The sequence below is a fragment of the Dreissena polymorpha genome, chromosome 16 (genome assembly GCF_020536995.1).
Source record: "Dreissena polymorpha isolate Duluth1 chromosome 16, UMN_Dpol_1.0, whole genome shotgun sequence".
Lineage (NCBI taxonomy): Eukaryota > Metazoa > Mollusca > Bivalvia > Myida > Dreissenidae > Dreissena > Dreissena polymorpha.
This window is the reverse complement of record NC_068370.1, coordinates 13,043,627-13,061,203: the sequence shown is the minus strand read 5'-3', so window position 1 is coordinate 13,061,203 and position 17,577 is coordinate 13,043,627. Positions and strand designations below refer to the sequence as shown.

The 17,577-nt window shown below is 33.3% G+C and overlaps 1 protein-coding gene across 3 annotated transcripts in view; it reads right to left on the bottom strand.

Moving 5' to 3' along the window:
• The window catches only part of LOC127861905 (neurogenic locus notch homolog protein 1-like), a 54,059-nt gene that overhangs the window by 26,244 nt on the left and 10,238 nt on the right, over nucleotides 1-17,577 (bottom strand). The window contains exons 3-21 of one of the 3 annotated variants that reach the window (XM_052400626.1): nucleotides 15,111-15,353; nucleotides 13,439-13,645; nucleotides 12,986-13,198; nucleotides 12,542-12,751; nucleotides 11,480-11,605; nucleotides 10,799-10,945; nucleotides 8,400-8,534; nucleotides 6,786-6,935; nucleotides 6,518-6,652; nucleotides 5,537-5,767; nucleotides 5,062-5,280; nucleotides 4,703-4,840; nucleotides 3,705-3,854; nucleotides 3,430-3,564; nucleotides 2,441-2,671; nucleotides 1,966-2,184; nucleotides 1,598-1,735; nucleotides 601-750; nucleotides 332-466 (exon numbers count right to left, since the gene is read on the bottom strand). In XM_052400626.1, coding sequence (XP_052256586.1) covers nucleotides 332-466; nucleotides 601-750; nucleotides 1,598-1,735; nucleotides 1,966-2,184; nucleotides 2,441-2,671; nucleotides 3,430-3,564; nucleotides 3,705-3,854; nucleotides 4,703-4,840; nucleotides 5,062-5,280; nucleotides 5,537-5,767; nucleotides 6,518-6,652; nucleotides 6,786-6,935; nucleotides 8,400-8,534; nucleotides 10,799-10,945; nucleotides 11,480-11,605; nucleotides 12,542-12,751; nucleotides 12,986-13,198; nucleotides 13,439-13,645; nucleotides 15,111-15,353 — 3,312 coding nt within the window. The remainder of the gene's footprint in view (nucleotides 1-331; nucleotides 467-600; nucleotides 751-1,597; nucleotides 1,736-1,965; nucleotides 2,185-2,440; nucleotides 2,672-3,429; nucleotides 3,565-3,704; nucleotides 3,855-4,702; nucleotides 4,841-5,061; nucleotides 5,281-5,536; nucleotides 5,768-6,517; nucleotides 6,653-6,785; nucleotides 6,936-8,399; nucleotides 8,535-10,798; nucleotides 10,946-11,479; nucleotides 11,606-12,541; nucleotides 12,752-12,985; nucleotides 13,199-13,438; nucleotides 13,646-15,110; nucleotides 15,354-17,577) is intronic. The other 2 variants (XM_052400627.1, XM_052400628.1) reach the window with 2 other exon arrangements.

The window sequence follows — 17,577 nt, the reverse complement described above, 5'->3', positions numbered from 1 at the left end:
TATTTATTATATTAGAAAACTGATCGCAAACAACATTAATAATATAAAAAAACACAACATAAAACATATTTAAATATGACAGTTTCGCACATATTGAGGTTGATTACTGGCTGGCCCCATAGACCTAAGACCGATTGACTTTTTGTTGTAGAAATAATAACGCGTTTGAAAGCGACGATTTCAATATAAATAAAGATAACGACTGCCGCCTTGATGATGATAATGATTATAATGTTAGCGTTAGACATTTTCAACAGGCGAACCAAAAGTAAAGCAATACGCGATATGATCATGCGTATCGCAATCGACATATGTAAGCGATGAACCTTACCAACGCTACAGTTGGATCCACTCCAACCCTCGAGGCATCCAGAAGCGCACGTGCCATTGAACGGATCACACACTTCGGTTCTGTTATTGCAATGGCATTGGTGTGAGCACATGTTTCCAAAATAACCAGAACATGCTGCAAAAGAAGACCAATATATGTCAAAAGAACAGGTTGCTCAAAATTATAGATCGAATTAATGCTTGGCAAAATAAAATGTTGATATTAATTGTTTGATGTTGTTCGTTCCTGTTGTATGTTATTTTACTCACTTGTGTTGCATAACTGTGATGCAGAGTAATCATATCCTGCCACACAGCCGCCAATGCAACTGCCATCATCATTTTTGCAATCACCGGTATTCATGCAATTCATGCTACAACTCTCCGTGCAGTTTTGACCGTAGGTTCCAATGATACAGCCTGCAAATATGTATGGTTAGATAATCAATCCATTAACGATAAACATAGTGGGCTGACTTTGGTTAGCAAAAGGAAGTTTTCAATTTATATTATCTCAAAATACAAAGTAAACATGCGTTCCGTCTGCTTCTAGAAACAGATAAGTCAAAATACCTGTATCAATAATTCTTATGCTAAAAAAGGTAGGTGACAAAACTTTTACATGCAGAAATATTCGTCTTCTGTTAAAACGTACTAGTATTTCATGTTGAGTCTTTGTCATAGTCATATGAAACCACGTATCTATTGGAAAATTCTTCATTTACATAATAACATGTTTAATAATATCGGCGCTATGTACAGTCGCTCTCGCAGTTAGGACCGTGTAGCACGAGGATTGATATACATATGCAAATCAGATATAATAACGCTCTATAAATAATTGTTCACATAGGCAATACTTACTACTGTCTTCATGCTAACTATATAATACGCTAAACAGACAATAAATAACACTACCTTTTCTCTGTGTTAAATATCAGGTGCGGCTTTGAATAAAAGCATTTTAAACACTTTCATGGTTTAACGTTTACGACTTCTAAACAACATTTAATTACTACAACAGAACAATGAAAAGTGTATTAATTTATTTTGTTTGAGTAGATTTATGAAGCCAGTATATGAAAGATGAGATGTTGGATTGATATCCGCAATATGCGCATTGATCCATTTAAAAAAAGTTAAATACCGACTAGAATATGTGAGAAATTAGAACTACATATATACTAAACAATGTGGACGGTTGATTTCAATGACGACATTTCGCCGTATAATGGACGTGCTGATCTATGAAAACATATTCTCTTACGTGTGTCGCATGCATCTCCCTTCCATCCAGGTTTACAGCCTTCATGAGAACATTTACCAGAAACTGCATCGCAATCTTTATTATCCAAACAGTTGCACTGAAGATCACAATACTCGCCATAGTGTCCAGCAAGACAGTCTATAATACGATTATAATATTCTTTGCAACTGCACAGGACAATACCTACTGGTATGTTTTCATTTTAAAAAGTACCCAGTCTTTAATACGGATTAAAAATAAAGATAATTTTATTATTGTTCTTTTATCAGAATTCATTTTTAGATTTTGTTATGTAAATTTTTATCAGGTAATGACACAATTCATAAATTAAAGTGGACCTCACAATATAGGTAAGCACTATTTATTACCTGCACCAAAAAGCTTCACCTCGCAAAGTGCCATGTAACTTGCATTCCATCGTCTTAAACGCATGTATTGAAATATAGTTTTGTTAAGAGAAAGTGTTTCCCCATCATCTGTCGTTGGGTTGTGTATCTCACCAACTAAAGTCGCATTACTATCCTCCGTAAATGTTTCATTGCTGACGTACACGAGAATGTTTTGACTTTGCAACATGTTAGCAATATCTAAAATGAATCCCTAGGTTCAGTGAATAGAATCTAATAAATGAAATACGTAGCATACTAATAAACGAAATCTATGGTTTTCAAGATAATAAACTTTAACCATTAATAATATATGTGTATGTTAGCTAAACTCTCGGCTGTAGGTGGGGAAACACAGGTTATGAAATTAATAATTACAAATATTGACGACACAAAAACACGGAATAATCGTTCGGTAATAATCAAACAAAGAAGGTAAGTATACAACACTGACAACCTTTCCTGCCAAACACCCTCACGCTTAATCCAAGTATTTTGCGGTCCAAATGTATCTGCCACCACGGAGCTTCTATATTGGACGTCGCGCTGCACGAAGTACAAAACGCATCATCGGTCGTGTTAAGAGTCCCCAAAAGTCCGTCAATTGCTCTATCAGCAGTGCACGTCGAGTAGTTGCTTGACTGAGATACACTGACATTGTATTTATCAGAACGTAAAATGTTGAGATCTAAATGAAAATAACACAGTATCGTTAAGAAGAATAATACCAAATAACAATATATATTGCACTTATAGAAATCGTTTACACAATGGTAAATATTGTCATAAATGTGTAAATTTTATAACACAAGGACAAGAGTTGAAAATATTCTTTTGAGCCCTGACATATGTCAACACTTACATATTATCATTTAAAATAATGGTTGCTCGAACTTGATTCGTTTAGAAGAGTTTGTATATAAATATAAACGTATATATATATATAAACAAACAGATATGGTACAAAATATTATACATCCAAGACGATACTGTTCCACGAATAATCTCAGTATAGTACTTAATAACGCTAGTATCATACTTAATTACAATCATATTTACAACTTATGCTTTAATTTTATCTTCCATTTACATAGTGCATTTATTTGCCTGGCCTATTATTTATTATATTAGAAAACTGATCGCAAACAACATTAATTATATAAAAAACACAACATAAAACATATTTAAATATGACAGTTTCGCACATATTGAGGTTGATTACTGGCTGGCCCCATAGACCTAAGACCGATTGACTTTTTGTAGTAAAAATAATAACGCGTTTGAAAGCGACGATTTCAATATAAATAAAGATAACGACTGCCGCCTTGATGATGATAATGATTATAATGTTAGCGTAAGACATTTTCAACAGGCGAACCAAAAGTAAAGCAATACGCGATATGATCATGCGTATCGCAATCGACATATGTAAGCGATGAACCTTACCAACGCTACAGTTGGATCCACTCCAACCCTCGAGGCATCCAGAAGCGCACGTGCCATTGACCGAATCACACACTTCGGTTCTGTTATTGCAATGGCATTGGTGTGAGCACATGTTTCCAAAATAACCAGAACATGCTGCAAAAGAAGACCAATATCAATATATGTCAAAAGAACAGGTTGCTCAAAATTATAGATCGAATTAATGCTTGGCAAAATAAAATGTTGATATTAATTGTTTGTTGTTGTTCGTTCCTGTTGTATGTTATTTTACTCACTCGTGTTGCATAACTGTGATGCAGAGTAATCATATCCTGCCACACAGCCGCCAATGCAACTGCCATCATCATTTTTGCAATCACCGGTATTCGTGCAATTCATGCTACAACTCTCTGTGCAGTTTTGACCGTAGGTTCCAATGATACAGCCTGCAAATATGTATGGTTAGATAATCAATCCATTAACGATAAACATAGTGGGCTGACTTTGGTTAGCATAAGGAAGTTTTCAATTTATATTATCTCAAAATACAAAGTAAACATGCGTTCCGTCTGCTTCTAGAAACAGATAAGTCAAAATTCCTGTATCAATAATTCTTATGCTAAAAAAGGTAGGTGACAAAACTTTTTACATGCAGAAATATTCGTTTTCTGTTAAAACGTACTAGTATTTCATGTTGAGTCTTTATCATAGTCATATGCAACCATGTATCTATTGGAAAATTCTTCATTAACATAATAACATGTTAAATTATATCGGCGCTATGTACAGTCGCTCTCGCAGTTAGGACCGTGTAGCACGAGGATTGATATACATATGCAAATCAGATATAATTACGCTCTATAAATAATTGTTCACATAGGCAATACTTACTACTGTCTTCATGCTAACTATATAATACGCTAAACAGAGAATAAAAGTCACTACCTTTTCTTTGTGTTAAATATCAGGTGCGGCTTTGAATAAAAGCATTTTAAACACTTTCATGGTTTAACGTTTACGACTTCTAAACAACATTTAATTACTACAACAGAACAATGAAAATTGTATTAATTTATTGTGTTTGAGTAGATTTATGAAGCCAGTATATGAAAGATGAGATGTTGGATTGATATCCGCAATATGCGCATTGATCCATTTAAAAAAAGTTAAATACCGACTAGAATATGTGAGAAACTAGAACTACATATATACTAAACAATGTGGACGGTTGATTTCAATGACGACATTTCGCCGTATAATGGACGTGCTGATCTATGAAAACATATTCTCTTACGTGTGTCGCATGCATCTCCCTTCCATCCAGGTTTACAGCCTTCATGAGAACATTTACCAGAAACTGCATCGCAATCTTTATTATCCAAACAGTTGCACTGAAGATCACAATACTCGCCATAGTGTCCAGCGAGACAGTCTATAATACGATTATAATATTCTTTGCAACTGCACAGGACATGTATGTTTTCATTTAAAAAAGTACCCAGTCTTTAATTCGGATTAAAAATAAAGATAATTTTATTATTGTTCTTTTATCAGAATTCATTTTTAGATTTTGTTATGTAAATTTTTATCAGGTAATGACACAATTCATAAATTAAAGTGGACCTCAAAATATAGGTAAGCACTATTTATTACCTGCACCAAAAAGCTTCACCTCGCAAAGTGCCATGTAACTTGCATTCCATAGTCTTAAACGCATGTATTGAAATATAGTTTTGTTAAGAGAAAGTGTTTCCCCATCATCTGTCGTTGGGTTGTGTATCTCACCAACTAAAGTCACATTACTATCCTCCGTAAATGTTTCATTGCTGACGTACACGAGAATGTTTTGACTTTGCAACATGTTAGCATTATCTAAAATGAATCCATAGGATCAGTGAATAGAATCTAATAAATGAAATACGTAGCATACTAATAAACGAAATCTATGGTTTTCATGATAATCAACTTTAACCATTAATAATATATGTGTATGTTAGCTAAACTCTCGGCTGTAGGTGGGGAAACACAGGTTATGAAATTAATAATTACAAATATTGACGACACAAAAACACGGAATAATCGTTCGGTAATAATCAAACAAAGAAGGTGAGTATACAACACTGACAACCTTTCCTGCCAAACACCCTCACGCTTAATCCAAGTATTTTGCGGTCCAAATGTATTTGCCACCACGGAGCTTCTATATTGGACGTCGCGCTGCACGAAGTACAAAACGCAGCATCGGTCGTGTTAAGAGTCCCCAAAAGTCCGTCAATTGCTCTTTCAGCAGTGCACGTCGAGTAGTTGCTTGACTGAGATACACTGACATTGTATTTGTCAGAACGTAAAATGTTTAGATCTAAATCAAAATAACACAGTATCGTTAAGAAGAAGAATACCAAATAACAATATATATTGCACTTATATAAATCGTTTACACAATGGTATATTTGTCATAAATGTGTAAATTTTATAACACAAGGACAATAGTTGAAAATATTCTTTTGAGCCCTGACATATGTCAACACTTACAAATTATCATTTAAAATAATGGTCGCTCGAACTTGATTCTTTGAGAAGATTTTGTATATAAATATAAACAAACAGATATGGTGCAAAAGATCATACATCCAAGCCGATACTGCTCCACGAATAATCTCAGTATAGTACTTAATTACGCTAGTATCACACTTAATTACAATCATATTATAAACACTATTTATGCTTTAATTTTATCTTCCATTTACATAGTGCATTTCTTTGCCTGGCTTGTTATTTATTATATTAGAAAACTGATCTCATACAACATAAATAATATATAAAAAAAACAACATTAAACATATTTTAGTATGACAGTTTTGCACATATTGAGGTTGATTACAGACAGGCCCCATAGACCTAAGACCGATTGACTTTTTGTAGTAGAAATAATAACGCGTTTGAAAGCGACGATTACAATATAAACAAAGATAACGACTTCCGCCTTGATGATGATAATGATTATATATAATGTTGGCGTTAGACATTTTCAACAGGCGAACCAAAAGTAAAGCCATACGCGATATAATCATGCGTATCGCAATCGACATATGAAAGCGATGAACCTTACCAACGCTACAGTTGGATCCACTCCAACCCTCGAGGCATCCAGAAACGCACGTGCCATTGAACGGATCACACACTTCGGTTCTGTTATTGCAATGGCATTGGTGTGAGCACATTTTTCCAAAATAACCAGAACATGCTGCAAAAGTAGACCAATATATGTCAAAAGAACAGGTTGCTCAAAATTTTAGATCGAATTAAAGCTTGGCAAAATATAATGTTGATATTGTTTGTTGTTGTTATAACTTTCGGTTGTATGTTATTTTACTCACTCGTGTTGCATAATTGTGATGCAGAGAAATCATATCCTGCCACACAGCCGCCAATGCAACTGCCATCATCATTTTTGCAATCACTGGTATTCATGCAATTCATGCTACAACTCTTCGTGCAGTTTAGACCGTAGGTTCCAAGGATACAGGCTACAAATAAGTATGGTTAGATAATCAATTCATAAACAATGTAAACATAGTGGGCTGACTTTGGTTAGCGTTACGACGTTTTCAATTTATATGTTATATATATAATCTCAAAATGCAAAGTAAACACATGCGTTATGTCAGCTTCTAGAAATAGATATGTCAAAATATCTGTATCAATAATACTTTTGCTAGAAAATGTAGGTTACAAACATTTTAACATGAAGAAATATTCGTCTTCTGTTAAAACGTTGTAGTATTTGATGTTGAGTCTTGGTCATAATCATATGCAACCACATATCTTTTGGAAAATCAATCATTTACATAATAACATGTTAAATAAAATCGACGCTGTGTTAAGTCGCTCTCGCAGTTAGAACCATATCGCACGACGAATGATATACATATGCAAATCATATATAATTACGCTTTATAAATAATTGTTCACACAGGCAATAATTACTACTGTCTTCATGCTAACTATATAATACGCTAAACAGAGATTAAAAGTCACTACCTTTTCTTTGTGTTAAATATAGGTACGGCTTTGAATAAAAGCATTGTAAACACTTTCATGGTTTTAACGTTCACGACTGCTTTATAACATTTAATGACAACAACATTACAATGAAAATTGTATGAATTTATTTTGTTTAAGTAGATTTATGATGCCAGAATAAGGAATTATGAGATGTTGGATTGATGTCCGCAATATGTGCATTGATCCATTAAAAAAAGTTAAATACCGCCGAGAATATTTGAGAAACTAGAACTACATGTATACTAAACAATGTGGACGGTTGATTTCAATGACGACATTTCGCCGTATAATGGACGTGTTGGTCTATCAAAACATATTCCCTTAACACAATGGTATATATTGTTATAAATGTGTACATTATATAACATAAAGAAAATGGTTGAACTTATTATTTTAAGCCCTGACATATGTCAACACTTATCATTTAAAAAATGGTCGCTCGAACTTGATTCGTTTAGAAGAGTTTGTATATAAATATAAACAAACAGATATGGTACACAAGATTATACATCCAAGACGATACTGCTCCACGAATAATCTCAGTATAGTATTTAATTACGCTAGTATCATACTTAATTACAAACACTATTTTACAACTTATGCTTTAATTTTATCTTACATTTACATATTGCATTTATTTGCCTGGCCTAATATTCATTATATTATAAAACTGATCGCAAACAACATATTGAGGTTGATTACAGACAGGCCCCATAGACTTAAGATCGATTGACTTTTTGTAGTAGAAATAATAACGCGTTTAAAAGCGACGATTACAATATAAATACAGATAACGACTGCCGCCTTGATGATGATAATGATTATAATGTTGGCGTTAGACATTTTCAATAAGCGAACCAAACGTAAAGCCATACGCGATATGATCATGCGTATCGCAATCGACATATGTAAGCGATGAACCTTACCAACGCTACAGTTGGATCCACTCCAACCCTCGAGGCATCCAGAAGCGCATGTGCCATTGGACGGATGACACACTTCGGTTCTGTTATTACAATGGCATTGGTATGAGCACATGTTTCCAAAATAACCAGAACATGCTGCAAAAGTAGACCAATATATGTCAAAAGAACAGGTTGTTAGAAAATATAGATCAAATTATTCTTGGCCAGATGTTCTGTTGATATATATGTTATGTGTTATGTGTAAGGTTTTTCTAAAAAGATATGCACTATATATATATATATATATATATATATATATATATATATATATATATATATATATATATATATATATATATATATATATGCACGATATGTTTTAGTTGTATATGTGATGGTAATTCTTAATTTTACAAACGTTATGTACCAATTGTTGTTTTAGTTAAATGTTATCAAAATATACAGGCATCCAAACGTTTTTTTGTACTCATCCAAACTATCGATCACGCTTACGCATCTCCCAACATTCTGAATGACTTATACAAAAATAGCACATAGTCGATTAAGTATGCCTATGGGCCTTCCGATCATAGAGAATAGGTGTTTTACTATAGTTTTTAATATATACATATAACGAAAGCAAGTAACACATAAAACGTAGCCAGTTTTGACTCAAGAGGCATGATTTCAACAAACTTAGTGCATGAGAACCATACGCTGTTACTTGAGAAACACGTAATGTCTGGACCCTGCGGTTTCAGAAGTATGTTCAAGTTTATGTATTATACATATATGGAAAGCAAGTTACCATAAAAGCAAAGTTAGTTGTAAGTCCAGTGGTATTATTTGAACAAATTAGTCGAGTAGCAACATATAATGTGATATGCAATATACCAAATCTCTGGGCATTGCGATTCAGAAAAGAAAACTTTAAAAAAAAATAATTTAGCCTCTGGGACAGTTATTTTTTAACCCAGCGGCATGATTTGAAAAACGTAGTAGAGGTCAACCCTGCAAATAACATAACAAATACCAGACATCTGAGTCTTGCGGTTTCCAATGACATTTATTTTCACAATATAATATATGAAGGAAAATAATTAACCGATAGAGCGGGCCAAATTCGCACCATAGGCGCATGATTTGAACAAATTTGGTAGAAGCCCACCATACAATGTCACACACCGACTATCAAATCCCTTACCCTTGCAGTTTCAGAGAGGCATATGTATTGATTTATTTATTTATTATACGAGAATGTATTAATCATCTTAGGATCATGATTTGAAACTAAGTAAAGGACATTCATTTGATGTAATACACAAAAGATTGTCATGCTTGCACACATACGAAATTCATGTCTAAAGGGCGATTTTGTTGTTAAGACCTTCAATGTAGTTAATATCCAGCGAATGACGTTGCACGTGCTAGTTAGTGACAAATTGCATACAAATGACGGAAGTGTGTAGATGCTGTTAATTTATCAAATATATATGTGGTGTTTGAAAATATGCAGGTTAATAAAACATGATAGTTGTCAACTTCGAGAAATCAATTATCTATGGGTAATCAAACATGGAAAATAAGTGCTTAAATCTGCGTCAGTATTAACTAATCGAACAAAATATGGCAACATTGGTTGTATACTTGGCTGCAAAAGTTTAAATATTTCCCATGAATAATATGTTTGAAACACAGCTAGGAAGTGAATGCAAGGATATAATTCAGATCAATGTCAGGTGTAGGACATCTTTAATTCGTTTCTCTTGTACCTTTTAGTACTATTTATAGGGTATTGTCTCGGGCACATGTGTAACAGTCACGGTATGTTTGTTTCAAGTAATAGACGGAAACCAATTTCTGAATATTTACAAGAAAACATATGAATACGCGTATATTTAAGCTATTTAGATTCGTTGAAATCATTTAATATGTTGACAATTCTTATTGCAAATGCGTGTGTAACTGATTCAATAACGTCCATAATGACAGTTCGTGAATTGTGCAGTTGCCAAATAATATTCCGCTTGATGATCTTAACTGAGAAAAGGTCGCATGTTTTGTTTATAACGGAAAAAAATGTTATTAGCGGCGCGATCGGACAAAATGCCCATATGTTTTTATGCAATAATTATATGCAGATATGTATCTTAAAAGGCATATTCATTTGTCGACGACTACTCCCAATGTGTATGATTGTGTTGTCGACATGTTAACTCAAAACAGTTTATAAAAGCACAACAAAATAACGGACACGCTCATAACCTACATTGTAAACATGTAGAAAGTTATGATACATCAATTTTAATGACATTATTTCAATAAAATCATGGTTAATCCATTTTGTATAAAGGGTGCGGTTCGATACTTAAAATTGAACATTTATTGCAAAAAGAACATAGTATTTGTAGTTTACTTACAAACATTGCATTTTTTATCTGAGCCATAATCATATCCACTTTTGCATCCATAAAGACACTCGCCATTAACATGGTTACAGCTTGAATTGTGCAAGCAATTCTCACTGCATGAGTTCGTGCAATTGTGTCCATATCGTCCAACGCATGCTATGAATATATTTTAAGATATCATGTAGACAGTCATAGATCTCAATATATTATTGAAATATTAAACTTTAACTTAACCTGAAAACAGGAATGTGTGCGTTTCGTAAGTAGTTATATTTAAGGTACAAATAACCTATGTGATCTTGACACTTAACGAAACGTTCATAATTCACACCTCAACCAAAAACAGAATAAACGTTGGTACTGTGTAGTGGTTTAATTTAGTACTTGTTTAACCTCACTTTCACTAATGCTACTCACTCTATAGTGCATAACTACATGAGATGAAATATGTTTTTATCATGGAAATATACCTACAGTTTAAAATTATTCATCTTATTGTCGAAAAAGTTGTGTGTTTACACCCAGAATAGTATCACATTTTGGTATTTATTTTATTATTGCGTAGTACACGTTCGAAGTGAACTTTATGCTCTCAATTCCGAACAAACACACACATCAAGTTTCATTAAGCTCTCATATGACAATATATTTTAAAAGTCGACATATCAGATATTATGTTTGAAACGTTACCTATTTCACACGTGGCGGATGTCCAGCCAGGCAAACACTCTCTGCAGAATCCCGTTATTACGTCAGGTTTGGTTGCGCATTGAGATGTTCGAGAACATTGGTCACCAAATGTATTATTCTGACAATCTACAAAAAATGTTATTATTAGGCTAGCATTATTTTTTTAGAAATTATACACAATTGTAATGTGCATAATTTAGCGGTATCATAAACATCTTAAGCAGCACAAAACGGCAATATTTTCCATCAGATTGCAAGACTGATTTTAAGGATAATTCGAAATGTTAATTCTTAATTGAAGTAAAATAATATATAATTTAATACACCAAGAGTGCTGTGAATGTGACACTGTGAACAAATTGAACTTTTTGAATGAGCCTTAAATTAGTGAACGTTTCAAAGCCACTGAAACCAGAATACGGCAAATAATTCAAGAAATTATTCGATAGTGAATAAACATTAAGCCCTCATTATAACAATGAAAAGTTAACAAAATAGAATATTAAATCAGTTAAAACAATTATAAAAAATGAATTTTTTAATCGTCAATGTCATACAAACATAAGTAAGCTTTCCGCATCACCTCAATTCATTTCAGCGAGAAGGCTTTAGCTTAATACATACGTGTAAAACGCCACATTTTTATGTGATCATACACATGTTTATTTAAAATAATATGTTATATTTAAATTAACAGGGGTTTTAAAGTGAGTCTTTATTAAATTTATGTGCATCATGCCTAACGTTTCATTTGCCAACTGAAAATGAAAAAAATCAATTTACAAGACGCACATGTGTCAAAGTTTTGTTAATATGTTTGATGGACTGCACAGTTCGTGTTGGTAATACAGCTTTAATAACAATAATAATGAAGTCACTTATTGCTTCTTATTTCTCAAATGTACAATCTGAGGAAAATCATTTTAACGGAACCTCCTGGTAATTTACCCTTAATATTTCAACGACTAACGAAACACACAGGACGGAAGGATAAGACAGTGACCATATTCTATTCCAATTTATGTACGGCTATTTTTAACAATTCCGTGTCAGTTAACATACCTCCTTCGTAAGGGTCGACTTGGCAAAGTGTGAGGACACCTTCGTTCATACCATGTTCATGTTTAACATTAATAAATCGTGCTAGCCTCGGTTTGTCAAAAATTATTGTACAGGGATCACTCAAGCATGAGCTTTTCGTATTAATGTCACGCAGCCCTTTTATGGTAATATTACTAATGAATACAATCAAATTTCTACTTTGGGAGGAACCTGTTGAATAAAAAATGCATACGTTAAGCTGCAGTTAAACATGTCAGTGAATTATTAATTGTTAAACGCTACATGCATTTCAGCGTTCTTGTAAGATAAACAATTTCAATAACTAATATTTATAATAATACATCTTTATAATCAAATAATTAAACGTTGAAAGTAAATTAGACAATTCGTATGTTTCAAGATTGTTAACCAAAATAATTGAACATATTGACAAAATCGCCATACCTGTACGACCGGAAATACTGATTTCTCTTATCAGTTTCATTTCTCCAAAGTCAAGCTCCCACCAGGGATTGAGGTCTATTTCCCAGACAGTAGCACTGCATGCTTTGCAAAGGTCACTGTCGTTGGGGCCGGAACCGGTAAATTGTTTCGTATTGAGGGCGTTAAGCGAATAGCATGTCTGATAATTAGATGACTGCGAAGTTATATTCACGACTGGAATAAAACACGCTGTTACCTTAAGCATTTCCACACAGTGACGAATAGTAATTAGTTTTATCTTGCACATTAAATTTTCCCTCGATATCACACATGTAACAAATACGATGTTTATCTGAATATAAAATAATCGAAAATGAAGCTCTTCTTAAAAATTGTGGAAGCCAGTAACATTTTAAACAATTCAGCAGCAGTGAAACTGTATAGTCTTATATCATTTACGATACATTGTTTTACCTGTTTGCAACACCCTTATTTCACAGATAGTCATAAGTTCGTTTTGTCTGTGATCACCGTATGACGACAGGTTGATTGACCTTACAAATTGAAGAGTATCGGTTGCATTTACAACAAACATTCTAGTTAAGTTTTGTATGGTTTGATTGTATCCACTCCTTGCAATACCATCGTCGACTGATATCTGTAGATTCTGAGATTGGCTAACTGAAACAATCAGCAATTCAAATGAGATAGGTCCGTCGTTATACTTCTTGAACGTAATCTATTTCAGCATAAGCAACATGCAAAAAGAAGACGGGTATACAATTTTGTAAGAATTACATCTTGCGCAACAGATTTAGTATACGTATGAGAATGTCCTGTTTTACGTTGATGATGCTTTCCTCTTCAATTTACTTGAGCTCTGTTGAAAACAACTTATATAAGTTTGATAGCAATCGTAATCACCTGAAACAGAACTATATTGCTATGAACAATTTTATGGTTTAGAAGCTGTTATGCATATCCTTATCAGAATTAAAATTATTCTTATACTCATATATCAATTCCCTCTTTATCATAGATCAAACTATTAAAAAACGGCATTTTTCACAATAAAACTTAAATGTATATTTGATTTCCAAGCGATACAGATATTAACTATACCACTTGTTGAATTGTAATAAAAACACAAACGATGCATATCATGAAATCAATAAATGAGTTTCGTATTGAAGTAAAGTGTATTCCAAACTATATTAGTCATTAAGTTCATGCGTACACTAATATTCAAAACTCATACTATTCAATCACATTCAAGCTGTGTACAATGATGTTAAAGAGAAAATACCGTAATAAATTAAGCAAATAATTTTTAAACATATTGCAAAGTTTATGTATTTAACATTTAATAATTGAACTATGACACAGATTCTTATAAAACCATGGATTCTCAATATCACTAACTTAAAAACTTAACATATACGTGCACGTCATTGGCTTTAAATCACAAGACGACATTGTCTTGTTGCGAGGTGGATGTAGAAGCCATTGTTGGAAATGGCGCATATATAAGTCAAGTTTGCGACTGGTATGTAATAACAACCTGGTCAGTACAGTTACAAATGTGGGAGTGTGCTTCAATCCAATTGGAACATTTGAAAAGGCTGGTTAATTCACACGCATGTCTTTGTAAACCTGCCGGTCATCCGCAAGGTCCAGTTTAGGTTCTGGACATTGTATACTAAACTTGTTAATCAATAAATATTTAGTTGGATGTTAAAATGTTCTATTTACTAATGTCGACACAACTATTCTCTATATGTTAATACAATTCAATACAATACAATATTGTCATGATTTAAAAAATTTAAAAGCCAATAAACACTCAAAGTCAACGACTATTTCGTACAATATTTCGAAAAAGCAACAGCACATATAACGATTAATTCCTTACAGCAAATATACAAAATTTCAACGCTAGATGTGGTCTGGCATTTGATAAACGCTGATAAAATCTAGGATCAGATTTTTTAACCAGTCAACGCATGCATTGCTGCACAGTACATTTTATGGTAGTATTAATGCATTTATACAGAATACAATCATGTCTATTAATGTTTAAATCTTATCATTTACCTCTTAGAGCTTGTAATATCGCTTTGCTTTAAAGCGTGCAAAAATTACTTACAGTCACCGTCACTTCTGCCAATAATCTCAATGCGATGAAATGGTTGAGGCTCGTGTAGATCAATGTTGATCCAAGCAGGTTTAATGAAGGATGTGCAGCAATTACAGGTTTTTGTATCGAGATATGCACCGTCAACTATTCGTGTTTGGTCCCAGAACTGATTTTCGAAGTATAAGATCGTTCCATTATATGTCACATTGCTAGGATTGCCATTTGTCCTAAGATATTGTGTTAGGTCACGTTCTGAAGCATTAAACGTATTGCGTTAATGGACAGTAAAAAAACAAAATCAAGATGTTTTACTTCTTTATAATATCTAAGAACAATATGGAACATCATAACTGACGTAAGGTAGTGTATTCGTAATACAAAATATTTAACATTTTCATTACTTTAATATTTCCGTAATATGCTTTGTTACCTTTAACAAAAAAAGTTAAGGAATTTTAAGTTATCCGGACCGGTTTGCTATGTTGGCATACATAATTTGACCCCTGATGTATTAAAGTAATGCGAATCACTAAATTGTGCGAATACATTTTCTTCCTTGGTGTGTTCTTACCTTGTTTAAACACTCTAAAATCACAAAACCAATATTTAATTAATTAGTCCCTGTATCTTATGAAACTATAAAAAAATCGCTTTGAAACCAACTTCGAAACGAATTCTCCCGGGACCGTTATCGTTAAAACAGGATGTGAACGTAAAGTGACAGTTGATCTGACCCGTAAACTAAATACGAGCAGTTTAAAAAAAATAGCTAATTCTTACGTTTTTTTTTCATAAAACACATAAAAATAGTTAAACCTGTTGTACGTCCTTACAGTTTACAAATTAATGTATAACATATCATGGAGGTATGTTATACTTGCAGTTCATCTTTTAACACAAAATTGACAGCATGGTGACACAAAATTCGTCTCTGATATAATATGAAAAAAACTATGCAATAAGGTTGACAAGTATTGAATTTCAAAAACGTCATATTTGTTGAACAAACGTTTTATACAAATGAAAAGAAACTTCAACCAAAGGTATATTTTAAGGTAAGTTACTGTTCTACAAGTATAAATTTGCCTCTGCACGAAGCCCATCGCTATGATTAATGGCCAATATTTATCCGTAAAGTATGTACATTCATGCACATATTTACATGAAGATCTGACATATTTTCGGTTGATTTGTCTATCAATTTTTCGACACTACTTTCCCAAACTTTCGTTGCTGATTTCAAATGCCAAAAGCACTATGCAACAATTTTGACAATTATTGAAATTTTATGTCGATATCGTTAATGTCATTTTAGTTGAAAATAAGTATTATAAAAATGAAAGAAACTTAAACCTACTGTATATTTCAAGTTTAAAAATTAGGTTTCTACAAGTAGAAATTAGGTTCATTCCCTTTTCCATGAAAGAAAATCGCGATGATAACATTTAATTTGTTCTCAACACTTAATTGTCTCCTATTGTAAGTGTAAGGAAGTAAAGAAAGCCAACGTGTAATTGTTTCTTCGGCGTGTTATGATTTGATACTGATGTAAAGACGCAAATTCATCAAAGATAACAATAATAAAGAACAACTAAATAAATTCCCATAGTTGATATCATTCACTATTCAAATTTAATGATTGAAGAGTCATCAACACTCTTTGCACCATAACAATAAGAACACATGAACACACATTACGAATTGGCCAAAAACAGCAAGTTTGGTTTGCGTTTATATATATTTATACGCTAGAATTCACTGTTATCTAAACGAATTACCATATATACAGTTTGATATTTACAACAGAACGTTGAAGGAAAATTCGGAGTGCACTTATTGTATACGAACATAGATACACATTTTTGCCTAGTGATAATTACGCATCACCGGTAAGTTCCATCCCCAATACCCCAACATTTTCAGGGTCAGTGCAATGTGTCAACAAACGATCTTTCAGATTAACGCAGTGACGTCACCATCTATGTATAGAATGGGGTCAGTGATGAGTCAGTAAATCGTCAAGGGAAGACGGAATGTACTATCAATGAACGCCTTATGTTGATAAAAAAAATAAGAACAGTGGGACTTCAATTTTCAATCGGAAAGTATATTGATTTGGTGTTCCATTTACAAGACGCAATAAGATTTGTAATGACCCGCGTTATGCAAAAATGGATCGTATGCAATATGCTACCAGCATAGCTCAAGCCCAGCCTGCGCGGAGTCGTGTCAGGATATGCATACTGAGGAGGATACTCAGGAGATACCGCGGAACCTTGTGTGCCTTTTATAGAAGAAAGCGTAGCCCATGACGTAAGTGCGCAGGCTAGGCTTGAGGTTCTTCGGCCGCATATGCCATAAGACCTATTCTCGCAAGACGCGGACGTAACAGGGTTATTTGAATGTGTGGAAAGAAACAGAAACCTGAGTCTTTATCAAACATTAACATACCATATGTTAAAATTAGCTAGAAATT